This window comes from Mizuhopecten yessoensis, unplaced genomic scaffold (assembly GCF_002113885.1).
Source record: "Mizuhopecten yessoensis strain PY_sf001 unplaced genomic scaffold, ASM211388v2 scaffold10875, whole genome shotgun sequence".
Taxonomy (NCBI): Eukaryota; Metazoa; Mollusca; class Bivalvia; order Pectinida; family Pectinidae; genus Mizuhopecten; species Mizuhopecten yessoensis.
Window position 1 is genome coordinate 229,600 of NW_018408765.1, and position 18,371 is coordinate 247,970.

Consider the following 18,371-nt stretch of genomic DNA (forward strand, 5'->3'; position numbering starts at 1 on the left):
TTGTTGTGTCTGTCCATTGACATAATTTATATCTGTGGAACTGTCACATATTGTCAGTAAATGTGTGTTACTAAGCACCATTGAATAACTTATTCTAACTTGATACGGAATTATAGCAAGTCGTGTAATAACTGCATATGATGGCAACAATATCTACTGACGACCACAATGTTTTGGACATTTAATATTTATTATTATTATATGCATGAACATTTCTCGCAATCACATTGGTCGGATCCTATACACGTGACCAGTCCTCAAAAACTCATGTAGACTGGTTATCCGGTGAATATCGATTTCTAAATATAGCCTGTATGGAAATTCCCCGGAACCTGTCGTAGCGCATGCGCAGTTAGACTGGAACTGTCAGTCGACATTAGAAGATGGCTGCTAGCGAACGTTTCTCATTCCGTTAGGAAAATTACCAAAACTATTCGAGGATAAAGAGATGCTGTTAATGTAAAAAAGGCCATTGAACACGAAGTGCATTTTCTCCATGCTTACCTTAAGAAAAAGAATCTAGACAATGCCTTCGAAAGCTACAATGCTGAACTGTTGTATTCAAACCTGGCTAAATTTTACACGGAGGCTCGCGTACAAAAATCAGAACCTTTGGTTTGGTTTTGTTTTATTGTTGAAGCATATAATAAAACAGTTATGGGCTTTTGTGCTGGTAAATATGATGTGATATGAACATATCACATCATATTCACCAGCACAAAAGTCCATAATTGTATAATATTAAATGTCCAAAACATTGTGGTCATCAGTAGATATTGTTGCCATCATATGCAGTTATGCATGAGCATCAGTCACGTGATCAGGGGTTTACTTTACGTTCGTCCTGTGGACAATGTGATGTTTCACTGTGGTAGGGGTTTACTTCATGTTCGTCCTGTGGACAGTGTGATGTTTCACTGTGGTAGGGGTTTACTTCAGGTTCGTCCTGTGGACAGTGTGATGTTTCACTGTGGTAGGGGTTTACTTCAGGTTCGTCCTGTGGACAGTGTGATGTTTCACTGTGGTAGGGGTTTACTTCAGGTTCGTCCTGTGGACAATGTGATGTTTCACTGTGGTAGGGGTTTACTTCAGGTTCGTCCTGTGGACAATGTGATGTTTCACTGTGGTAGGGGTTTACTTCAGGTTCGTCCTGTGGACAATGTGATGTTTCACTGTGGTAGGGGTTTACTTCAGGTTCGTCCTGTGGACAATGTGATGTTTCACTGTGGTAGGGGTTTACTTCAGGTTCGTCCTGTGGACAATGTGATGTTTCACTGTGGTAGGGGTTTACTTCAGGTTCGTCCTGTGGACAATGTGATGTTTCACTGTGGTAGGGGTTTACTTCAGGTTCGTCCTGTGGACAATGTGATGTTTCACTGTGGTAGGGGTTTACTTCAGGTTCGTCCTGTGGACAATGTGATGTTTCACTGTGGTAGGGGTTTACTTCAGGTTCGTCCTGTGGACAATGTGATGTTTCACTGTGGTAGGGGTTTACTTCAGGTTCGTCCTGTGGACAATGTGATGTTTCACTGTGGTAGGGGTTTACTTCAGGTTCGTCCTGTGGACAATGTGATGTTTCACTGTGGTAGGGGTTTACTTCAGGTTCGTCCTGTGGACAATGTGATGTTTCACTGTGGTAGGGGTTTACTTCAGGTTCGTCCTGTGGACAATGTGATGTTTCACTGTGGTAGGGGTTTACTTCAGGTTCGTCCTGTGGACAATGTGATGTTTCACTGTGGTAGGGGTTTACTTCAGGTTCGTCCTGTGGACAATGTGATGTTTCACTGTGGTAGGGGTTTACTTCAGGTTCGTCCTGTGGACAATGTGATGTTTCACTGTGGTAGGGGTTTACTTCAGGTTCGTCCTGTGGACAATGTGATGTTTCACTGTGGTAGGGGTTTACTTCAGGTTCGTCCTGTGGACAATGTGATGTTTCACTGTGGTAGGGGTTTACTTCAGGTTCGTCCTGTGGACAATGTGATGTTTCACTGTGGTAGGGGTTTACTTCAGGTTCGTCCTGTGGACAATGTGATGTTTCACTGTGGTAGGGGTTTACTTCAGGTTCGTCCTGTGGACAATGTGATGTTTCACTGTGGTAGGGGTTTACTTCAGGTTCGTCCTGTGGACAATGTGATGTTTCACTGTGGTAGGGGTTTACTTCAGGTTCGTCCTGTGGACAATGTGATGTTTCACTGTGGTAGGGGTTTACTTCAGGTTCGTCCTGTGGACAATGTGATGTTTCACTGTGGTAGGGGTTTACTTCAGGTTCGTCCTGTGGACAATGTGATGTTTCACTGTGGTAGGGGTTTACTTCAGGTTCGTCCTGTGGACAATGTGATGTTTCACTGTGGTAGGGGTTTACTTCAGGTTCGTCCTGTGGACAATGTGATGTTTCACTGTGGTAGGGGTTTACTTCAGGTTCGTCCTGTGGACAATGTGATGTTTCACTGTGGTAGGGGTTTACTTCAGGTTCGTCCTGTGGACAATGTGATGTTTCACTGTGGTAGGGGTTTACTTCAGGTTCGTCCTGTGGACAATGTGATGTTTCACTGTGGTAGGGGTTTACTTCAGGTTCGTCCTGTGGACAATGTGATGTTTCACTGTGGTAGGGGTTTACTTCAGGTTCGTCCTGTGGACAATGTGATGTTTCACTGTGGTAGGGGTTTACTTCAGGTTCGTCCTGTGGACAATGTGATGTTTCACTGTGGTAGGGGTTTACTTCAGGTTCGTCCTGTGGACAATGTGATGTTTCACTGTGGTAGGGGTTTACTTCAGGTTCGTCCTGTGGACAATGTGATGTTTCACTGTGGTAGGGGTTTACTTCAGGTTCGTCCTGTGGACAATGTGATGTTTCACTGTGGTAGGGGTTTACTTCAGGTTCGTCCTGTGGACAATGTGATGTTTCACTGTGGTAGGGGTTTACTTCAGGTTCGTCCTGTGGACAATGTGATGTTTCACTGTGGTAGGGGTTTACTTTAGGTTCGTCCTGTGGACAATGTGATGTTTGACTGTTGTAGGGGTTTACTTCAGGTTCGTCCTGTGGACAATACGATGTTTGACTGTGTTGGTGGGTTTTTTCTTGGACAAATGTTAAAGGCACATCAATTATGACATGTACATGCAAAAACACCTAAAAGTTATGATGCTGGCCAATGTTCAAGGAAATCATATGAAATTTTAGAACAAGGGTTGAATGTCAGATACAAAATTGGCAATAAGTCTTCAAAATAATCAATTGAACAGTCTGCCAGAAATATATACTCTCTAGAGAACAGCCTGACAGAAATAAATTCATTGGGGCAGTCCAATAGAAATGAATTTGACTGAAACAGTCTAACAGAACTTAATTTCACTGAAACAGTCCAACTGAAATAAATCTCAAACAGTCAAACAAGTAAAAATTACTGGAACAGCCTTATAACAATAAAGTTTCAATGCTATAGTTGTAATTGCTCAGCGTTTTTTTGTGAACTACAAGACTCCTTTACATGTATTTACAACCAACAAATTTCTTTCTCATAAATATTTATTTTTATGACATTTTTTTTTTTTTTGACAAAATAAATATTTCAGAATATACATATCAGCCTATACACTATACATTTGTACTTATAAAACAATCTTTTAACAAATGTAACAAGTAAACAGTAAAACCTTGTCATAATGCCACATATGTTCAGTAAAACCTTGTCATAATGCCACATATGTTCAGTAAAACGCTCAGGATATAAAAGGTTGTTCAGACACATTGAGATAAGAATTGTTTCGATAACAAAAGTACCGCAGAGGAAGAACATTATACACAAACCAATGCCAAAATAACAAACTTTGGTGTATTTTTGTATCACAATATATCAAAGTATTGAAACGTTGATGAGATAACATTACATCAGATTCTATGAATTACTGTATACCGGAAAATTTTGGCCCAATCCAATTTTCGACCTAATTAATGGTAAAATCCAATTTTGCCAAATTTTAAATTAACCCTTCAAATTTAATTACTATGTATGTAATGTTGTTTGCAAATGTTCACGTAATGATAAACTCGCCCTCATTAAGGAGGGTGAAAGGGCGAAAATCTAAACTGCAGTGTAAATTTCACAGTTTACAGTACTTCCACAAATAGCCAAATAATTCAGAGCTCATCTTAATTATCAGCAGACTTAACTCAAATTTGAACTCAGTCTTTGTAAAACATGAATATTGATGAGGTCTCATTAAAAAACAGTCAAATAATCTAAATAAATTAAGACATTGTGCAGAAGCTGTTGATCCATCAAAATGCAGCATGCTAAGTAGTTCTGTGCAGATTTTGCTCTATTAAATACTTAAATTCTGATGCTGGTATAAAAAGGAAATCTGTAAAAGATGTTGCAAGTAAGCAAGGTGATGAATAAAATGAGGGTTTTACAACAAGGTTTTCACTCGGTACAACAACAAGAGGTCCATAGGGCCAAGTTCAATAACAAGAGGCCCACATGGCCTATATCCTCATCTATTAAATTTGACAAGTAGATAAAAATTTGCTATACAAACTTGAGACTGTGGTTGCCACCTCAAATTGTTTTCGACCCAAAGCATTAATATAATAATAACACTGAGTAAGGTCAACAAAAACCACATTTGTACATGTTTAATTAAAATTCTCAAGTGCAAATTGAGAATCTTTAATAATATTTAAACCATCACAAGGCAGGGTAGTTATTTTGACTTTTGAATAAACCCAAAACATAACAGAAACTGAGGACACTGTTCAAGTCTCAGCCAATAAGATTCAGCGGACAGATGCCATCTTTGATAGGGAGATGGTTCGAAAGAATAACAAAACATGGTCAGGGCCATGAGTGGAACATTTGTGTACATTTTTGTAATAATCAGCCTGATTGAAATGGAGAAGTATGAAAATGTCATAGCAAATCAGAGGCAAAAGTGGTGAAAAATAAGGAATGGTCATGACCATTTGCAATAATTTAGGTTAATATTCACTTATTCAATGTGGAGAAAAACATTTTTTGTTTATATTTTATTTTTACCTTCCCCCCTATAAGGAAAGTCACAAACTACAGTTATACATCCATGAATTCTCATCCAGGAATAAATTTATTTGAATTTAAGGAGTAGTTTTTTAAAGAATACTGCATGGATGCCAAGAAATGTTTGCTACAGTTTAACTTCCACCTTTTTCTTCCTCTGTAATGAAGGCAACTTCACCAAATTGACAGCAAATATTAGTATACAAGTTATGTGAAGGGGGAAAATTGATGCTGGGTAAATACAGGTTTTAGCTATAAAGGGTGAAAATATGATTTGGCGAAAGTTTCCTCCAGGTAAACAGAACCTTCCATATCTCCTATTGGGCCCTTATTGTAAACCATTTCTATTGAAATGTTTCAGATTTCTATTAAAAGCCTTTACATTCAATTACAAAATTATGCATGCAACTTTACTTTTTACTGAGTGAGAAGTTGTACTGCTTGGTCCACATTGTTATCTGTCTGAATTAAAATGTCACTGAGAACTTCTGGGCTGTAGCTAGGGAACATGGCCTGTAACGTCTCCAGCTGTGAACTTTGACCTTCTGCTGCCTCATAATCAGTGAACTGTGAACTTTGGCCTCCTGGTGGGTTGTTAAGCTGTAGCCTTTCAATTGCTGGTAGATATTCATATGACCTTTGATCCTGGCTGTCTTGTGATGTGACGGGACCAGCAAGTCGTAGTGGAGAGTTATCATTGGATATAACTGATCCTGAATGTTTAAAAAAATAATTCATATTTTTCACAGGATTGTTTACATCAAAACACCAGTAACTGATTGAATCAATATTGATATCTTACTTGATCTACAATGGTTGATAGAAAAAGTATTGAAATTGAACCTATAAGGCAATTTTTAGATAATACATCGAAACAACAAATGAAATTTTCTGAGGTTTGAATAATTGATGGAAGCAACATCAAAATCTTATCTAAGCAACAACTAATTGATGGGAAAAAAAATAGAAATATTACCTGTACAACTAACTGTTTTTAAAAAACTGAAATCTTACCTAATTTAACTACAACTACTTGTTTTGGAAAAACAGTCAAATCTTACCTATGTTAAACTACAACTAATTATAATTGTTAGGAAAAACAGTGAAATTTTACTTGAGCTACAACTTATTGATGGAAACAATACTTAATCTTACCTGTGGTTGATGCACCTGGCCGTCGACTTTGACTTTCTAGTTTACTCAGGAATGCTTCATTTTTTCTGATTCAACAAAAGATATATAATATCTTTATATATATAAAACTGAATTAAATAAATCTGATTAAGAATTCATGTATTTGGTTCCATTAAAAATCACTAATTTCCCCTAGGGTTGTATCCCATGTATCATTAAATATCATCAAGAGCTCTGTATGTACGTACAAACAACCATCTACAATGTATAAACTGTCTCTTAATATTTTGATACAGTATAAGTTTTGGCAAACTGGTTTTAAAGAATATTTTCAAAGCTTTTCCCTTAAATGATCTAAGAATATATTTGATCTGAAGACTATACAGAAACCCTGAGGACTAAATTAGAGCCGTTTGCTCTACCCTAATGCTTGGTTTGTCACTAGTTCAATGAATAGATAATCAAATGTCCTAACCTTTCTCCCTATCATGTAAATCATCAGAGAAACCAATAGTTAGAACGAGATCCTAGTGGAGTATTGGTGGCAACCACTGCAAGATGTTCCTTAGTTCTATGTAAATTTGATCTTGTCCAATTTTTATTGGATCTGTAGTCTTTGTCAGCAGTAAATGCATGTAACTTTGATTAAAACTTCTCATAGCTTTGATTTATATGTCCTTTCAAATTTAACCAGTTTTTTAACTAAAGTAGTAAGGTGTAAAATATATATATAGAATGAGAAGTGTTTCTGTTTTCAGGCAGCTATATTTTTCTTCTGATAAAGTGACAACTTCAATCTCAAAACATGCTAAACTAAACAAGGCATTACTAGTGATACAAATCCCCTCGCATTCACACAATATGTAAGAGGAAATGAAGTCGCTACAGCAATGACATTTCTTTCTTCTAAAAACAGTAACAGTGACCTTGACCTTCAACACAGTAACCTGAAATGCGAACTGGTCCAACGTATTGTCATACCAATCAGTTGTATCAAGTTTTATGAAATTCTGTTGAGGAATTAAATTGCCAGAATGATGACAAAAAAAATCTAAAAATAGTAAAAGTGACCTTGACCTTTAATGCAGTAACCCGGAATGTGAACTGGTTCAAGGTATTTTCATACCAATCACTTGTATCAAATTTCATGAAATTCTGTTAAGGAATGGAGTCACCAGAGTGATGACAAAGTTTTTTTCTAAAAATAGTAACAGTGACCTTGACCTTCAACATAGAAACCCAAAATTGTTCAAGGCATTACCATACCAAACACTTGTATAAAGTTTCATGAAGTTCTGTTGAGGAATGAAGTCGCTAGATCCATGACAAAGAGTGTAACATACCTACATCCTCTAAAACTTTCGTTGCAAGGGGATAATAACTGGAAGAATTTTCTTATACCAAGGAAATATACAAATGAAATTTCAGAAAGGTCTGTGAAGTACTTTTTGAGAGATAGCAATAATAAACTTGAACTCTTGTTTTTCTGATCAGTCTCAAAATAAAACATGCACAGCTATTGACGAAGGGGAATCTTTATTCGAAATGTCTCGGCAGTACTTTTTGAGAATCAGTGATAACAAGAATTGTTTAAAGACAGACCAAGGGCAATCTAATGGGCTAAACCTATCTACCTCCTCCTGTCCTCGTCATATTTGAAGTGGTCCTGTTCTTGTCTGCTTGCCTCTCTCTGTTTGTTACTCTCAGCCTGAAAGAAAGTTACAAAGTTACTTATTTTTTTGCAAAATTATGACAAAACCTTGATTGATACAAACAAAAAATAAAACAATTAAGATATGTATTGCTTTGTTGATGTTCCTCTTGATGTTGTATTTTACCATGTTACGTCCAACCTTTTGTATGTATACCTTATTGATGTAGTTATATTGGTGTATATTCCGTCTTTGCGTATTGCAGAGTTATGTTCTCTTGAGAGCAGGTATTGATTGTTACGTCATTGGTTTGTGTGAGAAAATTCCGTCGTTTTCTCAAAAATTGATGCCGTTACTCTCACAAACAAATGACGTAACAATAAATACCTGCTCTCAAGAGAAGATTACTCTGCAATACGCAAAGACAGAATAGATTGAAAACAGACATTTGTCCCATCTTTAGGCTGAAATATGTTATATCAACTTACTTCCTTCCTTAAGGATTTCACACATAATTTAGACATGTACAATGTAGTTCACACATAGTTCAGACATCAACCATCAGTACATTTAATGTACAATGTAGTTCTTTCTCTATAAATTCAACCTATAAATATCAATCACAATCAATGAAGCGTTTGACAGTGAAGCCTCCGTTTCAGAAGACTTTCAACATATAAAGAGGACTTGACCAGTCACAGTGATGTAGGGTTTAACATAATGACCAACACTATTTATCCTGCTGTATGCCCAAGATTTGGTTTAGAATAGAATATCTTTGACATTACTATATACAGAAAAAAGTAAAGGTGTTCCAAACAGAAATTTTCACTTTACAGTGTTGCGTACCACAATGGTAATTCGGAAGTCATATCTGGGATGGAGAGGGGTAGGTAGGTGTGCAAATTTAAAAGTCATCCGGGAGGACTAGAAATTATCACATTATGCAGAAACACTCATGAGCATTAAACAAAGAGATAAGTTTAAACTAGGACTGTCACCAGAATGGCAGATGTATACCCCACCAGTGCCAGGAGCTAAAGGAATAGTTCATTCAAGAATATTTTGAAATAAACAAGGCAAAGTAATGCAAGGCAATTAATCCACAGTCCCCCATCGTTAATGATTTCTTTATTTACCAAGGTATACACCTAGCTCAGAACATAAGTCACAGTGACATACTTCTTGTACTTCACACTCCGCCAGCCAAGACCTACTGCATACCAAATCTGGTTACTCCAGGTGAAATAGTATAGAAGATGTTTAAGATGTGCCCCAGGAAACCTTCTTCAAAAGTCAAGTCAAAGCATAGGTCACAGTGATCTACTTTTTCGACTTCACACTCTGCCATCCCAAGATGTACATGCATACAAAATCTGGTTACTCCAGGAGAAATAGTATAAAAGATATGCTGCAGACAAACTATTTTAAAGAATAAGGTCAATGCAAAGGCCACAGCGACCTACTTTTTGTATTTGACATTTCCCCATCCCCAGATGTACTTGCCAAATCTAGTTACTCAAGGTGAATACATTTTCTAATTCAGTACTTCAATGCATTAGATACATTTGACATAATAATATTCTGAACAGAACTTATGTGAGAAGGGGCACAACTCTGAAAAATTTCATCCAAATTTAATGACACGCAAAAAGGCACAACATAACATAATAGGAAAGAATTATGTCAAGTTTCAGAGAAATCCCTTCCTGACTTTATAAGACATCCTTGACACCATATTCTGGACGAGAAGTTATACAAAAAGGGGTAATACTAAAGTAGTAGGTCAAGTTTGAGAGCAATCACTTGAGTACTTGATACACTTGACATAACTTTCCGGGCTGACGGTCAGACAGGAAGATTCTAATATACCCCACAACAACCTTATTTCGTTGCAAGTATTATAATTCATAAAGTAAAACATGTACCTTCATTCTCTGTTGTAGTTTCTTTTTTTCTAATTCACTCTCCTCCTTTCGTTTTCTTTCATCTTTGTACTGCTGCTGTTTTTTCTGTGATATTGATACACAAACACTAACATAATATCTGCTAATATGTTATCTATGATATATCTATAAGAAACACAACAAATCTCAAAGTACATACTGCAACATGAAGATATTACGTATATTAGTACATATATTCAAGATGATAGTTAAATGGCTCCTGAACATTTATAATGGACCAGAGTTGTCGAGGGACAGATCTAGAGGTCTGATCTGATTTTCTTGCAAACCTTCATTGATTAACACCTTAAAGAGGTCCACTAGGCTTCAAACATGTACGTGATACATTTTATTGTAGAGGGACTAGTAAATCACACAGATGAAAAGCTCTTTGATATTTAGATGTTTCTTTTTAAATCGATACATTTAGTACTTCATACATGTATATAATTCAAACAAAACACCTACTAAATACATTTATACAATGATGCATCATTACCAGTTTGTCTATCTTGCCAAAGCGTTCCCCATCAATCATCCTTTGCCTTGATTCTGCCATTGTTATCTGACCGCCCCCCGGCGTCCCAACGTAGCTGACATGACCAAGTTTCTGTTGCTGTTTGTGATTATCGTACTGCTCCTGTTCTCGTCTGGCCTCTGTCATACAAAAATAAGTCCAGTGTTATATTTGATTCTCGTCTGGCCTGTGTCATACAAAAATAATGCTGGTGTTATATTTAGTTCTCGTCTGGCCTGTGTCATACAAAAATAATGCTGGTGTTATATTTAGTTCTCGTCTGGCCTGTCATACAAAAATAAGGCCAGTGTTATATTTGATTCTCGTCTGGCTTCTGTCATACAAAAATAAGGCTAGTGTTATATTTGGTTCTCGTCTGGCCTCTGTTATACAAAAAAAAGGCCAGTGTTATAATTATTTCTCGTCTGGCCTCTATCATACAAAAATAAGGCCAGTGTTATATTTGGTTCTCGTCTGGCCTCTGTCATACAAAAAAAAGGCCAGGGTTATATTTGGTTCTCGTCTGGCCTCTGTCATACAAAAACAAGGCTAGTGTTATATTTGGTTCTCGTCTGGCCTCTGTCATACAAAAATAGGGCCAGTGTTATATTTGATTCTCGTCTGGCCTCTGTCATACAAAAATAAGGCCAGTGTTATATTTGATTCTCGTCTGTCTTCTGTCATACAAAAATAAGGCTAGTGTTATATTTGGTTCTCGTCTCCCTCTGTCATACAAAAATAAGGCCAGTGTTATATTTGGTTCTTGCCTGGCCTCTGTCATACAAAAACAAGGCCAGTGTTATATTTGGTTCTCGTCTGGCCTCTGTCATACAAAAAAAAGGCCAGTGTTATATTTGGTTCTCGTCTGGCCTCTGTCATACAAAAAACAGGCTAGTGTTATATTTGGTTCTCGTCTCCCTCTGTCATACAAAAATAAGGCTAGTGTTATATTTGGTTCTCGTCTGGCCTCTGTCATACAAAAATAAGGCCAGTGTTATATTTGGTTCTCGTCTGGCCTCTGTCATACAAAAATAAGGCCAGTGTTATATTTGGTTCTCGTCTGGCCTCTGTCATACAAAAATAAGGCTAGTGTTATATTTGGTTCTCGTCTGGCCTCTGTCATACAAAAATAAGGCCAGTGTTATATTTGGTTCTCGTCTGGCCTCTGTCATACAAAAATAAGGCCAGTGTTATATTTGGTTCTCGTCTGGCCTCTGTCATACAAAAATAAGGCTAGTGTTATATTTGGTTCTCGTCTGGCCTCTGTCATACAAAAATAAGGCCAGTGTTATATTTGGTTCTCGTCTGGCCTCTGTCATACAAAAATAAGGCTAGTGTTATATTTGGTTCTCGTCTGGCCTCTGTCATACAAAAAACAGGCTAGTGTTATATTTGGTTCTCGTCTGGCCTCTGTCATACAAAAATAAGGCCAGTGTTATATTTGGTTCTCGTCTGGCCTCTGTCATACAAAAATAAGGCCAGTGTTATATTTGGTTCTCGTCTGGCCTCTGTCATACAAAAATAAGGCTAGTGTTATATTTGGTTCTCGTCTGGCCTCTGTCATACAAAAATAAGGCCAGTGTTATATTTGGTTCTCGTCTGGCCTCTGTCATACAAAAATAAGGCTAGTGTTATATTTGGTTCTCGTCTGGCCTCTGTCATACAAAAATAAGGCCAGTGTTATATTTGGTTCTCGTCTGGCCTCTGTCATACAAAAATAAGGCCAGTGTTATATTTGGTTCTCGTCTGGCCTCTGTCATACAAAAATAAGGCTAGTGTTATATTTGGTTCTCGTCTGGCCTCTGTCATACAAAAATAAGGCCAGTGTTATATTTGGTTCTCGTCTGGCCTCTGTCATACAAAAATAAGGCCAGTGTTATATTTGGTTCTCGTCTGGCCTCTGTCATACAAAAATAAGGCTAGTGTTATATTTGGTTCTCGTCTGGCCTCTGTCATACAAAAAACAGGCTAGTGTTATATTTGGTTCTCGTCTGGCCTCTGTCATACAAAAATAAGGCCAGTGTTATATTTGGTTCTCGTCTGGCCTCTGTCATACAAAAATAAGGCTAGTGTTATATTTGGTTCTCGTCTGGCCTCTGTCATACAAAAATAAGGCCAGTGTTATATTTGGTTCTCGTCTGGCCTCTGTCATACAAAAATAAGGCTAGTGTTATATTTGGTTCTCGTCTGGCCTCTGTCATACAAAAATAAGGCCAGTGTTATATTTGGTTCTCGTCTGGCCTCTGTCATACAAAAATAAGGCTAGTGTTATATTTGGTTCTCGTCTGGCCTCTGTCATACAAAAATAAGGCCAGTGTTATATTTGGTTCTCGTCTGGCCTCTGTCATACAAAAATAAGGCTAGTGTTATATTTGGTTCTCGTCTGGCCTCTGTCATACAAAAATAAGGCCAGTGTTATATTTGGTTCTCGTCTGGCCTCTGTCATACAAAAATAAGGCCAGTGTTATATTTGGTTCTCGTCTGGCCTCTGTCATACAAAAATAAGGCCAGTGTTATATTTGGTTCTCGTCTGGCCTCTGTCATACAAAAATAAGGCCAGTGTTATATTTGGTTCTCGTCTGGCCTCTGTCATACAAAAATAAGGCTAGTGTTATATTTGGTTCTCGTCTGGCCTCTGTCATACAAAAATAAGGCCAGTGTTATATTTGGTTCTCGTCTGGCCTCTGTCATACAAAAATAAGGCCAGTGTTATATTTGGTTCTCGTCTGGCCTCTGTCATACAAAAATAAGGCTAGTGTTATATTTGGTTCTCGTCTGGCCTCTGTCATACAAAAAACAGGCTAGTGTTATATTTGGTTCTCGTCTGGCCTCTGTCATACAAAAATAAGGCCAGTGTTATATTTGGTTCTCGTCTGGCCTCTGTCATACAAAAATAAGGCTAGTGTTATATTTGGTTCTCGTCTGGCCTCTGTCATACAAAAATAAGGCCAGTGTTATATTTGGTTCTCGTCTGGCCTCTGTCATACAAAAATAAGGCTAGTGTTATATTTGGTTCTCGTCTGGCCTCTGTCATACAAAAATAAGGCCAGTGTTATATTTGGTTCTCGTCTGGCCTCTGTCATACAAAAATAAGGCCAGTGTTATATTTGGTTCTCGTCTGGCCTCTGTCATACAAAAATAAGGCTAGTGTTATATTTGGTTCTCGTCTGGCCTCTGTCATACAAAAATAAGGCCAGTGTTATATTTGGTTCTCGTCTGGCCTCTGTCATACAAAAATAAGGCTAGTGTTATATTTGGTTCTCGTCTGGCCTCTGTCATACAAAAATAAGGCCAGTGTTATATTTGGTTCTCGTCTGGCCTCTGTCATACAAAAATAAGGCCAGTGTTATATTTGGTTCTCGTCTGGCCTCTGTCATACAAAAATAAGGCCAGTGTTATATTTGGTTCTCGTCTGGCCTCTGTCATACAAAAAACAGGCTTATGTTATATTTAGTTCTCGTCTGGCCTGTCATACAAAAATAAGGCTAGTGTTATATTTGGTTCTCGTCTGGCCTGTCATACAAAAAGAAGGCTAGTGTTATATTTGGTTCTCGTCTGGCCTCTGTCATACAAAAATAAGGCCAGTGTTATATTTGGTTCTCGTCTGGCCTGTCATACAAAAAATAAGGCTAGTGTTATATTTGGTTCTCGTCTTGCCTCTTTTATAAAAAAAATAAGGCTTTTGTTATATTTGGTTCTCATCTGGCCTGTCATACAAAAACCAGGCTAGCGTTATATTTGGTTCTCATCTCCCTCTGTCATACAAAAATAAGGCTAGTGTTATATTTGGTTCTCATCTGGCCTCTGTCATACTAATACATTAATGTTGTTGGTCTCAAGTAAAAGCAATATAAAGTTGCTTCTTTTCCCTATTTACCACACTTTATTTCAAATGATTAAGTGCTAATTACATTATTAGAATTTTCTTGATCCAGGTCCAGTCTATAATTTTTCAAATTGGGTATAAGATTTAAAGTCTACACCACATTCAGTACATTGACCCAATTATCTATCCTGTTTAAATTTTATTTCTATAAGTAAAATAAAGACTATTGTGTTGCAACTCTTACCAAGGTCACAACTTTCCAAATTTCAAAGAAACACTGGCTGTAACCTAAAATTATCTACACATAGTGTCCTTACATATCTTGAGCTTGTGATGAATAACTTACGTTCACTTATGGCTTGACGTTTCTTCTCATTAGGTGTTATCATTGTGAATCCTCCCTGACTGGAAATGAAAACATTTGTTTAATTTACATTTTATGTTTGTTTATCTATCATTTGTTCTTGATAAGGTTACGAGCTAGTATATCACTATTCCAACTATTAATTTGTTTTTGTTTTGAACACTAATAAATAAACTGATAAGAATAAAACTGACATTATAATTTTTTTTTACCTAGAATGTATGTTGTGATTTTCTCTTTCAGTTTCTTGTATGAAAAACCTGTTTAGTTTGATCAATACCCAGTATATTAATTATAGCTATTATACCAGGAAGTAAATAACATTAGGCACAGACTTTCACTTTCAGTTTACAATAAAATATCCGTACTTGCTTCAGATTATGAAATACAGCGTAGTGTATTCAATCAAATTATTCTTTAAAATGATTATTTACAGAACGTTGTGTAGGTTTCTTTTTCAACTTTATTCGTTTAATGCCACAGTGACTTAAGTGTATGAAGAAATAAAACAAAAAGTTTTCTTTCTTTTACATTTATTAACCATCACATGGGTTTGGCTGGTTTTTTGTCCTACACTACTTTTAAAGCAAATTGCATGTCAGATCACAGCTAATACTTATATAAATAAACTCCATTTCAGTAGAAGGTCCTATTTATGATAATGAGTATGTCATGTTACAAGAGCACAACCACAAAAGTACGATAACACGTATTGACGGGACCACTATATGATCAGTCACTTACTGATAGGAATGTCAGTAAGTGACTGAGTTGATGAGTTAGTTTCACTTTACCCGTTTACGATAAGTCTATACACAGTAACATTGATCAACTTACTAAGACACCCGTTGCTCTTGTGATGGCGGTTCATCCTGTTCTTGAGGCGGCTGTGGGGCATCCATTCCTCTTCCTCTGACCGACGAAACTCCTCCCCGTCCGTTAGTAGTAACTCCTCGACCTCTTCCTCGGGATGCGAGAGGTTGCCTAGGTGGTGGAGCGCGAGTTGGTGAAGTTTCCCTACCAGTAGGTCTAGTCGCCTCGCTATTCTTCCGCGTTCCACGTCCTCGTGCGTTAGTCACTGTTGGCTTACTGGTGTATGTTTTACTCATGATTGGGTTTCCTATGTATATTATTCACCTACTTTCTGTTTAACTGGTTTCTCTGAATCTACGAACTATCAACCGGATGTAAACATTCCATCACGCCCCCTAGCGGGAGGCCCAATTTTCTAGGTTGCACTAGCTCTACCAATTATAACACTTCAAAACCTGAACCAATGTACTCGACATGCCGATATTTCATATGAAATTAAAGAAACGTAAACCACTTAATGATTCAAGCTATATATATATATATATATATATATATATATATAAAACTCTGAGATCATCTTCATTGTTTAATTACATTAAATAGATTTTTAAATCCCTAAAATAATGTATGCCATATATAATTTATAACAAAATTATTATTAAATTATTCAGTGAGTCTAATTCATCTGTAATAAATCGCCCATTACCAACTCGAAAGAAAAAGTAATTTCACAGAAATGGACAAGTGTGGTCCAACTCATCCAAACAAGGACATTTGGTTGAACAGAGTTTATAGTCTTCCAACCAAGGATACTTTTGGCAAAACATCATTACCCTGGAGCTTTTGGTTATACAGAACAAGTCATTTAAGGATTTAAACATTTATTGACCACTGTGACCTTGAATAAGGGCAAAGGTCATTCATTTAACAAACTTGGTAGCCTTCATCATGTTAATGACCAAATAGCATCACCGTTGGTCTTTTGCTTATTGAGAAGAAGTTGTTTCAAGGTTTAAACATAGTTGACCCCTGTGACCTTGAATATATGTAAAGGTCATTCATTTGGACAACCTTGGTAGCCCTTTATCCCAGCAAGTTACTGGCTAAATATCATTATCTTAGGCCTTTTGGTTATTCAGAAGATTATAGCTGTTTAAAGTTTTTTTAACATATTTGACCCCTTTAACCTTGAATATAAGTAAAGGTCATTCATTTGAACAAACGTGGTAGCCCTTTATCCTTGCAAGTTACTGGCCAAAAAGCATCATCCTAGGCCTTTTTGTTATTGAGAAGAAGTTGTTTAAAGGATTTTGGCATATTTGACCCCTGTGACATTGAATATAAGTCAAGGTCATTCATTTAAACAAACTTGGTAGCCCTTGATCACAGCATGCTACTGGCCAAATAGCATCATCCTAGGCCTTTTGGTTATTGAGAAGAAGTTGTTTAAATGTTTTAAACATGTTTGACCCCTGTGACCTTGAATATAAGTAAAGGTCATTCATTTGAACAAATGTGGTAGCCCTTCATCCTATTATGTTACTGGCCAAATATCATTATCCTAGGCCTCTTAGTTCTTCAGAAGAAATTGTTTAAAGATTTTTTAAGACAATTGACCCCTGTGACCTTGAAAATAGATGAAGGTCATTCATTTGAACAAACTTGGTAGCCCTTTATTCCAGCATGCTACTAGCCAAATATCATCACCCAGGGCATTTTGGTTATTGAGGAGAAGTTGTTTTAAGTTTTTAACATATTTGACCCCTGTGACCTTGAAAATAGGTGTAGGTCATTTATTTGAACAAACTTCGTAACCCTTCATCCCAGTTTGCTTCTAGCCAAATATCATCACCCTAGGCCTTTTGGTCATTAAGAAGAAGTTGTTTAAAGTAAAATATTGACGCCGGGTGCCGGACGGACGTCAGACGGACGGATGACGGACGCTGCACCACGGCATAAGCTCACTTGGCCCTTCGGGCCAGGTGAGCTAAAAAGGGGTTAGAAATTACCATGACCTTATTTCAAGGCTACACAGGTTAAATTTGTTAAAACACTCAACTTGCTTCTTTTGAAGAACCAAGAGGCCTAGAATCATCATATATTGTCAGTGGCTTGCTCACATTGAGGGCTACAACATTTGAGAGAAAAAACATCTTAACCAGAAGATTCAAGGTCTCAAAGGTTGAATAAGTTAAAACTCTCAAACAAAGTTCCGCTTTTCTATTTCATAACATTTTTTTTATGTGTACCCATTGACGTCCCCGTTAGCCTCTTTGTAATTAAAAACATTCACCTGACAAATGACAAAATAGAGGTCATACTATATTCAAAATTACAATTCACTTTTAAGAGTATACACTGTTGATTAATTTTTACCTTTAATGGTTCTACTTTCAAGTTTCATTCAGCCAGAAAAATAATCATACAAAAAAGTTGTTTTGTAATTTTGTTTTATTTTTTTTCCATTTTTTAGCTTCTACCTCTTATACATGTACCAGCATTCAACATTTTTTCATATTATTTCTGACAAGTGATTGAACCTGTGGACAATACGTGATTATCATTAATATAAAAATAAGAGCCTTTGCCGAGATCGATTCTCATTCATGATATTTCAAATATTTCCACACCTTTGTGTTGGCAACTATGAGAACAACACGTTTTCTTTATATAAAACATGATATCTTGGTCTAAAAATGCTTCGTTTGAAATATGACCAACTGTTGAGGGGGATATCAATAGTTTCCATGTTATGCTCACACATTTACACATCTTTGAGCAAAGTCCCAAGCAGTGGGTTCAGACCCAACAGCTGTGATTGGTGTTCCTTTCTTCAAACCAGCAAGCAAATAGGGTAGAGGGTAGACATCTCAAACTTTCTATCTTATGACCAAGAACTATGTCCTTCATTTAGGTGGGGCCTGGAGACAATCAGGGAAGCAAAATTACATCCATCTCTTCATGTCAAGCAATCATATAAATGATTATAGGTTAAGAATCTCAACCATTTCAATATTATGACTAAAGGATCACTGTGACCTTGAAAGAAGGTCAAGGCCATATAAATGATGCTAATTTTAAAC

General features: G+C 37.0%; 2 protein-coding genes across 2 annotated transcripts; both read right to left on the reverse strand.

Annotated features, from left to right (window-relative positions):
- Window positions 1-820: 820 nt before the first annotated feature.
- Window positions 821-5,081, reverse strand: LOC110463196 (histone-lysine N-methyltransferase 2D-like). Its single transcript, XM_021517589.1, has 2 exons — window positions 5,076-5,081; window positions 821-3,037 (listed from the first exon to the last, which is right to left on the reverse strand). The coding sequence occupies exons 1-2, from the start codon at window positions 5,079-5,081 to the stop codon at window positions 821-823; spliced, it is 2,223 nt and encodes a 740-aa protein (XP_021373264.1).
- Window positions 3,541-15,672, reverse strand: LOC110463203 (epithelial-stromal interaction protein 1-like). The gene is made up of 7 exons (XM_021517601.1): window positions 15,313-15,672; window positions 14,458-14,516; window positions 10,268-10,425; window positions 9,751-9,834; window positions 7,805-7,878; window positions 6,192-6,256; window positions 3,541-5,749 (listed from the first exon to the last, which is right to left on the reverse strand). Exons 1-7 carry the CDS (start codon window positions 15,582-15,584, stop codon window positions 5,454-5,456), a joined length of 1,008 nt encoding a protein of 335 aa, XP_021373276.1. The 5' UTR covers window positions 15,585-15,672; the 3' UTR covers window positions 3,541-5,453.
- Window positions 15,673-18,371: the final 2,699 nt, after the last annotated feature.

What these genes read in the sequence shown, in the direction of transcription:
- LOC110463203 (XM_021517601.1), bottom strand. Translation starts at nt 15,584, where the DNA reads ATGAGTAAAACATACACCAGTAAGCCAACAGTGACTAACGCACGAGGA. An exon ending in CAAGAGCAACGGGTGTCTTA is followed by an intron (nt 14,517 to 15,312) that starts GTAAGTTGATCA and finishes TTTCATTTCCAG; the next exon opens with TCAGGGAGGATTCACAATGA. An exon ending in ACGTCAAGCCATAAGTGAAC is followed by an intron (nt 10,426 to 14,457) that starts GTAAGTTATTCA and finishes TTTGTATGACAG; the next exon opens with AGGCCAGACGAGAACAGGAG.